The sequence below is a fragment of the Eublepharis macularius genome, chromosome 5 (genome assembly GCF_028583425.1).
Source record: "Eublepharis macularius isolate TG4126 chromosome 5, MPM_Emac_v1.0, whole genome shotgun sequence".
Classification (NCBI taxonomy): Eukaryota; Metazoa; Chordata; class Lepidosauria; order Squamata; family Eublepharidae; genus Eublepharis; species Eublepharis macularius.
In genome coordinates this window covers 144924087-144937400 of record NC_072794.1, presented here as the reverse complement: position 1 = coordinate 144937400, position 13314 = coordinate 144924087, and the positions used below count along the sequence as shown (strand labels likewise).

At 43.4% G+C, this 13314-nt stretch overlaps 1 protein-coding gene across 1 annotated transcript in view; it reads left to right on the top strand.

Annotated features, from left to right (window-relative positions):
* SLC13A3 (solute carrier family 13 member 3) overlaps nucleotides 1-13314 on the top strand; it is an 83934-nt gene that overhangs the window by 53179 nt on the left and 17441 nt on the right. Inside the window, exons 7-8 of the mRNA XM_054981171.1 lie at nucleotides 5875-5964; nucleotides 11676-11780. Of these exons, the coding sequence (XP_054837146.1) occupies nucleotides 5875-5964; nucleotides 11676-11780 (195 nt within the window). The remainder of the gene's footprint in view (nucleotides 1-5874; nucleotides 5965-11675; nucleotides 11781-13314) is intronic.

Below are 13314 nucleotides of genomic sequence, written 5' to 3'. Positions count from 1 at the left end.
GATGGTGTCTTCTTGCGAGAGTTTTGCGCTGTCAGGGCTTGCCGCCGCTGCCGCTGGGCGTGGCATTGGGCGGTCTGCTCCTGACGTCATAGGGGGGCCAGGGATGCTGCAGGACCCTGCTCTGTGAAAGGAGGGGCGGTATACCTCACCCAGACTCCCTCTCAGTTCACTCGCTGGCCTGCTCAACCTGGCCTGCTTGCCCCCTGTGTCCTTCTTCATCCCCTCCTTCCAGAACTCTCCTCCAAACCTCCACTCTTGCATTGCACCGCTCTCACTCCGCATTATCACTCCTTACTCACATCCACCACCACAGGGCTCTTCCCAGCCAGCTTTTATAGGGCTTCCTTCTACTGCCCCACCCCTCTTCCAGCCCAGTCTTGGGCTGCACCAAGCAGTTGCAGCTGGGGTAGCTGATCTGGCCCCACTGACCAGCACCAGCTGTGCCTTGTTCCCTGGCTGCCCAGCCTCCCTGCCTTGGCTGATTGCTGAAGGCCTGTCCAGCTGCAGTCCCCTGGCTAGCAGCTCGGCCTCCCTGGCTGAGCTGATGGCTGAAGGTGGGTCCAGCTGCGGCTCCTTGGCTGGTTGCCCAGGGCTTCCTGCAGAGTGCCTCCAATAGCCCCACCTGGAGTGGCTTGGCTTTTGGCAACTCCTGGGCCAGGCTACTATTTTCTAGCTGGGGCATGGCTTTGGGCTGTTGGGGCTGCTGCTGCTTCTCCTCCTTAGGTAAGGTCTTTGGGTGGGTGACTGCTGGGCCCCCAATCCCTCTGCCCTTGCCCCCTTCTGCCTTGCTTAGTCCCCCCTTCCCTCCTCAGGGGAGTGGAACTCGCTGGCTTCTCTCTGTCTCCCCCTGACTCCTGAGGCCCTGGGCCTTTGCCTCTTGCCCCTGGCACCGGCAGGTTCTGGCTCCATTTGCCCGTGGGAGGGGATGACCTGCTGTCCCCAGGCTGCCCCCTCTGTTTGCCAGTCAGACTGGTTGACCTACTGCCTGCTGGCTGACCTGCTGGCTGCTGGCTGCTCCCTCTGTTTGCCCGTCAGCCCGGTTGACCTGCTGTTCCCTCTTGTCAAGTCTGGGGGCTGGGGCTCAGACCTCGGACATGCGCGACATCGCGCAAAACTCTTGCGAGAAGAAGCTATCTTCCATGTTTTTTGCACAATGTTTCGCAACATTATGGAAGCAGGTTAGTAGTGTGAAAACGGCCCTGGTGAAGGTGAAGTTCATGGAATGCATCACCTTCCACAGGGGTAGAGGACTGATAAAACGGCTCATTCCCATAAACTCCTGGTGCCAAAGACTTCCAGGAAGCTCTCAAAAACTATCAGATGATTTGACAGGCTATCTTCTCAAGGTCTTGGTTGACTCCTGGAATAGAAAACTGAATTGAGCCATAGACACAGTTGCTTTGAGAACCCCTCTCCCAATTTGTAGATGTGAAGTTTCTCTCTGGTTAAATGAAGAACTCCTGTGGGAATGATTGGGGTGATCATATGAGCACAAGTGGCAGAAAACTTGAACTGAATCCTGTTGAATATGGCTCAGAATCCATTTGAAGCCACTTGCTATTCTGTGGCAGTTCTGGCAGCAAAGAAGACATGCCTAGCCTACCAGTATTCTATCTGCAAGTTGCCATCTAGTGGAGTTTTTCCAGCTAGTTAAGAAACTGGTTCACTTTTCATTACTGGAACCATTAAGAACCATTTGTAACCCATTGTTACTCTTTTTCAAGGTGCTTTGCAAATAAAATTGCTTGCATCCGCTCTGATTTAGGGAATACATTTGATAATAGTTTTTTACCTGTAATTCCTGAGAATGACATCAGTGGTTTTTGCTTGGATGAGTTTTTGTCACTTTCACCTGAGAAGGCAATTTGGGATACTACTTGCTTGCTCAGTCCTTTCCCATTGGGGTTAGTAACTTCATACAGTGGTAGGTTAGCCAAAGATAGTGTTCAATTTCTTTTCGAAGGAACACATACCAGCCATTTTGGAGAATGGTAGATTCTTCCTGCTTTTTAAATAAACCTTTGGAGGTAGCTGGCATGAACAATTGCAGATCCATCCTGACAACTCAAAACACTTTAGGATAAGCTGGTGATCTGGATCTTTTAACTGGTTTGGGGAAGAGATGATTGCCTTGGCTACCCTAGTTGATGACCCATATTAGGAGAAAAATATGGGGAGTGTATCCCTGTTGGTTCTTCTCGGTCCCTCGCTAGCTTTTAATACCATAGCCTATGGTATCATTCTGGATCTTTTTGGCTTGGGACACCACTGTATCGAGTTCCCATTACTTTTTTGACCTACATTTCAAAGGTTGCTTTGGGAATTTATTGCTCCTTTCCTTGGGAATTGTCCTACAGGTTTCCTCAAAGACCTCCCATATTTTCACATCTATATGATGCTGCTGAGTGAGGGTATCTGGAGTTAACAGAGCATGGTGTCATCAACATGCAGATGACATTCAACTCTTCTCTTTCCTTTTCATCTTTCCCAGGTGAGGTGGGGTCAGTCCTGGACTTGTGTCTGAGTTCTGTAGTGAATTGGATGAAGGTGAATAAATTTAAGCTCAGTCTAGACTAAATGAAAGTAACAATGGTGGGGGGCTTCTTGACCCAGTTAAAGGGAAGATGTGTCTTAGATAGGGTCACACTCTCATTGCAAGATCAGTGTGCAACGTAGGTGACCCAACTTTGCTGTTGCCCCTGAGCTACATCCTGCTTCTGGTTTTAGCTATTTCGTTGTTGGGTGCAGCCTATATTGCCTATTATTAACTTTGACTTCTTCATAAGCTGTGTCCTTTACTGGAAGATGGAGATCTGGCTACTGTCATTTATGCCTTAGTGACCTAGACTACTATGGAAATGCCCATGAAGATGGAATATGGTTTGAAGAGACATCTCATGCAGACCATTGCAGTTAGGCTAATATTTTGAGTAGACTCAAGGAACTACATTGACTGTTAATAACATTGTGGGCTGTTAATAACACAATGGGCTGTGATCTATAAAGCCCTTATTGGTGTGGGTTTGATATATTTCAAGCCGTGTCTGCTGCTTTGGGAATATCTCCCAGAATTCAGGCCCGTGGTGGAGGGCCCAGCTCCCAGGTAAGGGCTGGGTGCATGTGTGGGCCCAAATCACAGGAGTGCTCCTGGGGGGCAGCTGCACCATGTGTGATGACATCACTTCCTGGAAGTGATGTCATCACATGGTTTCAGGAACATGCGTGCATGACAGGGCACCACCTTCTGTTGGGAGCTGTCCCAGGTGAGAGTTCCCCCACCTCTTTCCACAGAAAAAAAGCCCTTCTTGCATCTGTATATAAATTGCAACATATAATCATGTGGAGCCTCAATTTGCATTGGGGCCATGCAGGCAAAGGACAAGAGGCTTAACTGGTTAACCTGTTTGCATTTTAAGGAAGAAAAGGTTTTCTTCTCTTGAGTTAAAATCTTTCAAAAGCATTAACTGTGTAAGAAAAAAACTTTGACTTGGAAATATGTAGTTACAGCCTTTTAAAAACACCGCTAATTTTGCTTTAAAAATCAATGTAACGTACCTTTTTCTATGCAATGCTCTTCATATTTATTACAACATCCTCAGTAAAGGGCAGACTGAATGTCTGATGATCTTATTTAGTTCTACAGAGCTAATGGAAGCCTAGGGAATGTCAGAAATGTATATTTATGGCATGACACTACTAACATGAAAAATGTTAGGACAGATGTGTCTTTCTTATGCACCTATGAAAAGTGGAAGGAAAAATGGCATCATAGGTCAAAGCCCCTTTGAGCCTAGCGCTGTCTGCCTAAGAGGTTTAGCCTGACTGAAATAAGTAGAAACACATTAGTATTTCAGTCTTTATTTCCTCCAAATTCCTTATTTTATCATCTGTTAGTGCTTTGCATAAAGTAAATGATCCAGACAATTTGTGATTATATTGAGCGATGGATACCCAGTTTTCATGTTTTCTGATCCAGACGTTTATTATGAGGGAGGCTACATATAGGTGATAAACGACTGATAAATTTGCCCTGATTTGTGTTTAAATTAATCTTTGTAAATGCAAACTTTGATAGTTACAACAAAAAACCCAAAACATTTTCCCTAGTTGTGGGAAAACAGAGTTCCTTTTGCATAGATATAAAGAGAAGGGATTTTTGCATATTGAGTTTTACACTGTACTCACAATAGGAGTGGGAGATGATTCTCCAGTATAAGCTGGGTGTGCCTGTTACCAGGGATTTTCTTTAACACCAAAAGATTTTCTTAAAACAACTATGCCCCCCAAGAGAGTTTTTTGTCATGCTTGGTAAAATGAACCATTTGCAAGAAAATTGGTCCTCAAAGGTTTCATTTGTACAGCAGAAGCAGCAAAATCTCCTTCTGCACCACAGACATAACTCCTCCTCACTATCCCAGAATTCAAGCCAAAAGGCATGGAATTGGCTTGTATGTGGCAGTTTGCACCTCTCATGTTTGGTTGATGTGGACCCATTATTTTTAGTCCACACTGTGCCAAAATGTGTTGAGATCATGAGTGCCTACATTGTTGTCACTGATGCCATCATTTGTGGCATCGCAGCACCAGCCCTTCCCTCCTTCCTGCCTTTTGTGTATGCGCTGAATCGATGCTTCGATGCTCTGGATTGACTTATTTCCTGGATTTCAGCCTCTCCACCCTCCCCCCCCTTCCTTTGTTGATCCTGATTTGCTGATTCGCCTGTGCTCCTCTTTTTCCTTTTAAGGCACTCCGCGTGTGATAGGTTGTGAGAATCAACTATGATTCCTCATTTGAACAAGGACATTTTCTTTCCCAGAAACAAAGAGAAATAATATTTTTAAAAGGAATTTTACCTTGAAGTAATGATCTCATTGGAGCAAAACTCTGTTCCTGCCTCCTTCTCTGTTGCCCTCAAGCACCTGTTTCTCTACCATGAGATAAAAAGAGAATCTAAAACTCAATATTAAAGTCTTTATTTCTGATACCCAGATATTTTGCCCTCTATACAATATTTCCACCCATGCAAAAGCAAAAAGAATAAAAAGGGAAGTTCCACCTGTGTGCTTTCAAACAATTCATTGATCCTGTGGTGGACTTAATTTTTTTTTTAAAAAAGGAGAGGAAAGAGGGGAGGACAGAAAGAAGGAAAAGATGGGAGAGGGATGGAAAGGATGGGAGAGGGAGTGGCTGGGTAGATGAGAGTAGCCGATCACAATGAAGTGGGAGGGCAGAAGGCCAGGAGGGTGAGCAGAAGAGGGTGGAACACCAAAAAACGGAATAAAGTGTGTGCACAGGGAAATAGCCGACTGCAAAATGGACTTTAAAAACGTTGTGGTATAAGAGTTCCATGGAAAGCAGTAGGAAAACCACATAATGGCCAGAATGACTACTCATGGCAGCAATTAGTCACAAAACATGGTCACAAAGCAACCACTGCAGTATGGGAACTGAGCAAGCAAAACTGGCCTATGCAGAAGGGGTTAAAATCTTAACAGAGTTTTCAGCTTAGGTTTCAACATATTTAATCAAACATCAGTATTTTTATTTAGTTTTCTTAGGGTTATATATCCAACTTTTTCAGCCAGTGGCTCCCAAAGCAGTTTACAACTAAAAACAAAATTAATATTACAGTAAGAAATAAAACTAAAGCCTTAAAACCACAGAACGTGAAAATAAAAAGCTAAAGCTGTCAACAAGGACAAATAATTATATATTCAACTAAAAGCTCCTCCAAAAATGAATGCTTCTTAAAATCTTTTGCCTACAAATGCACAGATAAGGTAACAGAACGCCTTACACTTTTCCACAAGAAGGTTTGCTGTGTACTTAGAATATGAAAACTAAGCCTGTTTTTTTTTCTTCCCATGTTGGTAGGAGAACGAAGAAATCAGAAATCAGAGCAGATGCAGAAGCCAAAGCCAAATCGGTTATAAAAGATGAATATCAAAAATTGGGACCAATAAAGTAAGTTGCAAATAAAACAATACAAGAAGCAAACTAGAGGTGCTAAAATCAGAGAAGGGGGCAGCAGCATTATTATAAGAATATCATATGTAGGGGTGTAACAGTGTTCTGTAGTGGCTAGAGCGCTGGCTAGTTTAATTAGTAGCCATTTCAAAGTCAGTGGCCGGTATGGAGCAAGGGCCAATGTAGCTTAGTAGACAGCATGCTGAGTTCACATGTAGAAAACCAGTTTCACATCCTTTGCTCAGACATGAAGCTCACTGCGTGGTCTGGAGTGAGTCATGAACTAAAAATCAGAACGTGTGTTATAGAGACCAAGTGCAGTTTTCTAGGACTTTGCCCCAGAAGACTTAGGATCAAATCTCCACTCAGAGGGCCAACTCATGTGTCTTCCCTGGGTCTTGTTAATCATTTGCATTCTGTACTTGGAATAATTTATGCACGGGCCTGGTTTGGATCAGGGCAACAGCATGTGGGATGAAGGGATGTAAGCCTTCCTATCTCTCATGCTGTTTTCCCAGAAGAGTAAACTACTGTTCATGGGTACATTGTGAGAGTAAAACCTATACTTGTGCTAATTCATTTTCCTCTTACAGGAATCTCATGAAGTATATGTGCATGAAGTGATTGCATCTGCAATATATTAGTCATATTACTATCTGCCCATCATGCTAATTAAGCATTTTAATAGTCATGATAATAATCACATATCCTTTAGGAAAGCTATTTATGCTAGAGTGTCATTGAGTGTAATAATAGTAGTAGTAGTAGTAGTAGTAGTAGTAATAACAAAAATAACAACAACAGTGTGCTTATATACTACCTTTCTGGACTCAGCGCTGAACAACGTGAGTGTTATTGTTATCCCCACAATACAGCTTGGGAGCCAGGGCTGAGAGAAGTGGCAGTAGTGGGAGATAGCAGTAGTGGGATTTGAACTAGCAGAGTGCTGATTTGCAGCCCAGCCACTTAAGCAGTATGCCACAGCAAAGCCAAAGTTACCAGACAAACACATGGTTCATAGCCTCTTGAAAACCATTAACATAGTTTGGGGGATATTGGCATGGGGAAATCAGCGGGTAGGAGAAGACTGTATACCAAGCAAATCTGTTCAGTGCCCTCCTCTTCCTAGTTGTTTTTAGCTTATTTTTCTCTCACCCTGGCTTTAAGATCAGAAGTCAGCCAAACTAAAGGGAAAATGGCCTCCTTGTCATGAGGAGGCAGGAAACAGTTGGCAGGGTAAAATAAACAGGTGTAGGAAGGCATAGGTACATCTTCTCCCACTGTTGATTTTCTCCCACACACACAGATGCAGGCAGGTATTATCTTGGAAATGTGGGCTTGGCCTTGGGAATATGGATTTGCTGAGATAAAATGTGGTTCCATCTAAAGTTCCATGTACTAATTAAGGCATTTGTCATGAAGTGTTTTTTTATCATTTAGTGCCATACTATACATATTATACATTATGGTTTATTTCATGTTCATGGAGCGGAGGGGGAGAGGTTTGCTCTTCTGCTATTCTGTCACTGAAAAATAAAGCCAGCCACGTGGCATATACCCTTACAAAGAAAAAGGCATATTCCCCACTGGCAGTAAAAGCAGATTGGGAATGGATTTTTTTCAGCAACAAAACTTCAAGGGAGGAAAAAGTTAAAGAACCCCCATCCCTCCATGCTGTTCTTATCCTTAAAAAGTATCCCAGTCAGCTGCATTTTCAGAAGAAAATTACTTTGAAATGAATGCCAAAAAAAATGTAATGTGTAGTTTGACTCTGTCAATTTTATTAGACTGGCCTTTCTTCTTCTTCTTTTTTTTTTGAATCACTGGAAACCTCTTTCCCATCTCTTCCTCATTCTTTTCTTATTTACTTTTCACAAATGTTTCACCTTTAGACCCATGTTAAGGTGGCTTGAGAAGGCATATCTCAAATATACCTTCAAAGTGAATTTCAAATTGAGGAGTCAACTTGCATCTTCACAGCTGAGGATGTCTTGGTTAATTACACCTTCTAAATTACTTAACCAAGGAACAGACTAATTCTCTAATTAGCCAGCCCACTGAATTTTGTAGTAAAATGTTCCAAGAATGATTCCACAGACAAATGATGCAATGCTGATGACTTCATGAATAATTGTTGACATAATGACTAGAGAGTAATTAAGAGGGTTTGGTTTAATATGTTGTTCAGTAGCAAGTATTTCTTTAGCTTTAATATTTCATAAGAGGAAGCTGGTGCTAAAGATTTCTTAAGAAGTTGTTCAGAAGTTTTAAAATTATAGGCTCTTTTTTTAAATAATAGCTGAGAAGGCACACACATGCAAATCCTGATGCTGGTTAAGATTTTCAACACTTTTGTTTTGAGTATTGAATTGAAAGGAGATGAGAACCAGGAGCCGTGTTCAGGGCTACCAAGGATTTTTTTTCTCTTGGTCAATAGCAACAATGCAGGCCCTAAGGCAGACTAGGGTGCCCTGCACTGGGGAAAGGGTTTAACCCTTCACCCCGTGTGCCATTTTCTTGGTTCCTTCTGCAACATATCCCAGTCCACATACACCACACAGCTACAACTCTGTACAGATGCTAATTGACAAAGAAAATGCTTGAGAACCCCAGTCACAGAACTTCTCTCATCTCCTCTAGTTTGACAGCAGTTTGAGGTCAGCCTATCTAATTATTAATTCAAATGTTTCTTGAGACAGTGATTTGTTCTGCAAGTGCTAAATGAAAGCAATTAACCTCCCCCTTCGTCCTGCACCAGCAGCCTGCAAATTGTCATCTTAAGAATCAAAGACTCTTTCCCCCATTCTAAGAGCTCTGAAAGTCCATTAAACCAGCCGCTGCCAATTTGATTAGCAACTCCAGATTTCTTCCACATGGCATCAGCGCACCTCTCCTGCCCTTAAATCTAATGTTTTGTGATTTGGACCCTAGACTTTGCTATTACATAAAGCCTTGAAGAATAAAGGATAACTGAGTGAGTTTCCATTTAAGTGCTCACTTACGGCTTTTTAAAATCATGTTTTCCCCCAACCCCAGTAGGTTTGCCAACTGCAGGCTGGGAAATTCCTGGAGATTTGGGGGTGGAGCCTGGGGAAAACAGGGTTTGGGGAGGGACTTCTGAGAGGCATAATGCCATACAGTCCATCCTCAAAGGCAGCCGTTTGCTCTGGGGGAGCTGAACTGCTCTGGAGAGCAGTTGTAATTCTGGGAGATCTCCAGGCACCACCTGGAGGCTGGCAGCTGTTACACGTATCCCTGCACACGTATCCATGCACATGTATGAACATGCACATTTAGGCTGGTATAGGGAATTAGCTTGCTTGTTTGTACAGTGTGGGGAAAGGGATCTTTACCTAATGAGGTGGCTGTGAGTAACTGTGAGGAGCAGGATTCAGCAGTAAATGGACAACAGACATAGATTTTAAAGGTTTGAAGAGAAATATGGAATTTATTGAGGGACTAGGTACAATATTATGAAGGGGGGACTTCTCCTAAGTAAATACTAGCAAGTATTAAAACAGAGCACAAGCAATAGCACATTTCTTAACAACACCCAGAAAACATCAATCAAAACTATTCCAATTCCAATTGGAGCAGTGGTTGCCTCTAAGGTATAAGGTGTAAATGTGAGGGAATGGGGAAGAGAAGTGTCTTCTCTTTCTAACTAGCAGAGAGAAGCAGAATGCCAGCTCTCTGTGTGGTGCAGTGAGAACTGGAACATAAGGGGCTATAGCTTAAAGATGGGGAGCAAAGATATACCTTTCCTATTCTTCGTAGAAATCGAAAGGAAGAAGGAAGGATCCAATGCAGCGGAAGCCTATTGCTGTCTGTGGGAAACCCAGAGGAGACTAAGAGCCAAGATACAAGTGACGCCTGACACAGGTTGGACACTTGTCAGGTCACCTCAGGTTTTGATGGGAAATGTCGGCATCTTAGTCTTGCAGCTGTAATAGAGAGCCAAGCTGTAAAACCAGGACACCTACATTTCCCATCAAAATTTGAGGGAAGCTGACAAGCGTCCAACCTGTGTAAGGTGTCACTTGTAGCTTGGCTCTAAGTGATTTCTGTATTAGACCGACTGTGGAGTTAGGGTAGTAAGTAGGATCCAGAAACCAGCTACAAAATTTGGGGGGCTGAGAGATGGCTTTTATGCACCTCTAGATGTATTGAGAGGAAGGTAATGCCTCTGCTTTCACGGGCCCGGGCCCAGGCTTACAAACTTTGATTGGAAGGTTGGAATTTTAGGGGAGTGAAAGGTAAAGCGAACTCCAGATATGGACATGATTTAAAAGTATGTGGAAAGAAAAAGTAGTTTACCTGACAGGTGGCCAGCTCAGGTCTGTTGGACAAAGACTGGATAATGGCTTGATGGATTTATCTGAGCAGCAAGCCTGATTAACAAAGGCTGGGAGATGGGTGATGTCCTAGCCTTCCTTATGATTAATTTTTCAGGGGACTCTGCATTTCTTGATGGTTCTGGAAAGTCAATTATCACTCAGCAAACTGATCTTTAAATACGGCCTGAATTGTGATGTCCCTCGGACGCCAAAGAATAGAACTATTGTTAAGGGAGTGTCCAGGCTCCCAGGGAAGCCTGGCTACCTTTCCTGTCAGTGAGTTAGCTTTTCTGTTCCTGCTGCCTGATCTTTGTATCTCAGTTTGATATCAAGCATGATCTGTCTCTCTCCTGCAATCCCAGACAGCCTATGGCCTGAGAAGTCAGGGAGGTGATCAGAAAACATGGCTCCTGCCCAGAGTTGCTTTCAGGGTTGCATCTGAGTACACATACATTTGTTGGGGTCAGGAGCTACTGCATTCAGGCTAATCAGGTTGTCTTAGTTCCATGGCCCCTGACAATCACCCTACATGTTACTTCTTTCACAAGTTCTGCACAGAGCCAAGCTGTGCTCTGCACAGACACACATCACCTCGAGCCGAGGACTGGCTTCTATAAAACAAACAGCCTGCAAAAGCTGCCGCTGGGGGAGAGAAAGCTCCTGGCTTTCTCCCAAGCTTCCCCCCCCCCCATGCAAAAACAGTGCAGAAGGGAGACAGTTCTTCATTTTTGCTGCTCCTCGTGGAGGTATTGTGTGCACATGCAGCAGCAGAAAGGGGAAAACTCTTCCCTGCACTGTTTTTGCACGGGGAAATGTATATACCAAGTGAGGTAGCTGTGAGTAACTGTGAGGAGCATGATTCAATACATACATTCAGGCTGGGAGAGTGTGTGGGTGTGGGTGGGCGTGCAAAAAATGGGGTGGGGGCTGGCAATGCAATCCTATCCCCAAGTGTAGGGTTGCAATTTTTTTTTGCTTTAAAAACAGGAAAGAAACAGATATACAATGCAACTGCAGCTTAAAACTTCCCATAAGTGCTCACTTTTTAATGGCATTCATTATAAAAAAATTAATCTAGTTGTGTATATTCATACTCATTGGGTTTGTGTTTTTTTTGGTATGGCTGATTCAAATACTTTACTCATGGTTGTTGCAATGTTCGAGCATACAACTGCAAAAATTCCTTCTCTGATCCTCATTACTGAACACATTGCTGACCCTAGGGTTATAATTTATTTACAACCCAGCAGCCTGCTAGGAGCCATCTCATGCAAGGTTCCATCCATCTAGTTGAACTTACTCTAAGCAAGTTTAGAAAAGAAGCTTTGATGTCTTCCTTAGAATGGCTTATTGCATTTCCTTCCCCTGCAGGTTTGCTGAACAAGCAGTTTTTGTTCTCTTCTGCTTATTTGCCATCCTGCTATTCTCCAGAGACCCAAAATTCATCACTGGTTGGGCAAGCTTTTTCAACCCAGGGTAAGAATCTTTCCCCTTACTGTATCCAAATCCACTTCTTCATCCAAATGGCTCAAGCAACTCCTAGGGTTGCAACAACCTGCCTAGGGTGTCAAGATGGCACTTGCCTCATCTTACTTCCAACTGGAGGCAGTGTGGGAGGAAGTGACAAGAGTGGTTTGCATCCATCATCACCCCTCAGACCTATGCCGTTTCTGCCCTTGTCCATGGTGGACTCCAGGGGTACCTTGACCAAGTGAGCTAGCTTGCTCCTCCCTCCCTCCCACCCACCCACTACTGTTGCTTGCTGGTCCTGATATAATTAAGACATGAAAAGAATCCAGTAGCACCTTTAAGACTAACCAACTTCACTGTAGCATAAGTTTTCGAGAACCACAGTTCTCTTCTTCAGATGCAGAAGAGAACTGTGATTCTCGAAAGCTTATGCTACAGTAAAGTTGGTTAGTCTTAAAGGTGCTACTGGACTCTTTTCTATTTTTGCTACTACAGGACTGACATGGCTAACTCCTCTGGATCAATTAAGACATGTACACTGTTATGAGAACTTTGAGGGAAAGCCATATCTGGGTCTTGCAAGGACTTCACAGGTAGTTTTCAGGATCAAGCACAGATATGTCCAAAAAAAAAGAGATCTCAGGTATTAAAATGTAGAAGGGCTTCTGCCTAATACCTTAGAGATTCAGAGATAGTCTTGGCATATTGCCCTGGGACATTGGTGTGGTTCAGAATAAGGCATCTTACTGTGTAATTATTGTCAAAATTGATCAGGTATGTAAAAGTTGCTAAAGCAGTTGTGCAAATTGCTAGTCAGAAGAAGGCTCTTAAGTGTTTCTGATTAATGTGTCAGGTCTTGCCAGATACTTCTCCTAAACACTTTACTGCATTACTCCAGTTTATAAGTTTAAAATGTTTATTTAGAGTAAATACCAGTTTCAAGATACTGTAATAAGGGAATTGACTGGAATGACTAAAGGTGGAAAAGTTAGATCAGTTATAGGTTAATGTCTCCTCCCGGCCGCCAGCAGGAAGAAGAGGCAGTTAGGAGTTTTGGTGCGCATCGCCTGGGAAGAAGGGAGGGGGAAGAAGAAGAGCTCAGTTCAGTCTCTGTAGTGGACCCAAGGTCACATTCCCAGGCATCTGCAAGAACTCGTAACCAAAACACCTTGCCTGGAAGATAAGCAGCTAGCAACAGGTTTACACAGTTCTGGTACTCTCCGCTCCCACTCAGAGGCACTGAGACAAAATACATATGATGCATGACAGATAGGCTGAAAGCCTATTTGACAGAATGAAGATCAAGGATAGTTTAATTAACTCATCTTGTTGGTGTCTCAGTTTGTCATAAAGAGATTATAGTTCCTAACCAAATTAGGTCCATTTATCAAAGTTTCCTCTGAACTGTGTAGTCAACTCAAGGTTTCTCCCAGACCTTTTGTCCTAGAAAACCTGGTTTCCTAAGAGTGGGAGATGGCTGCAATGGGCCTGTATAATCAATCAAACTATGAATAGTCAAACAAATTGCAGAAGAGAAGCC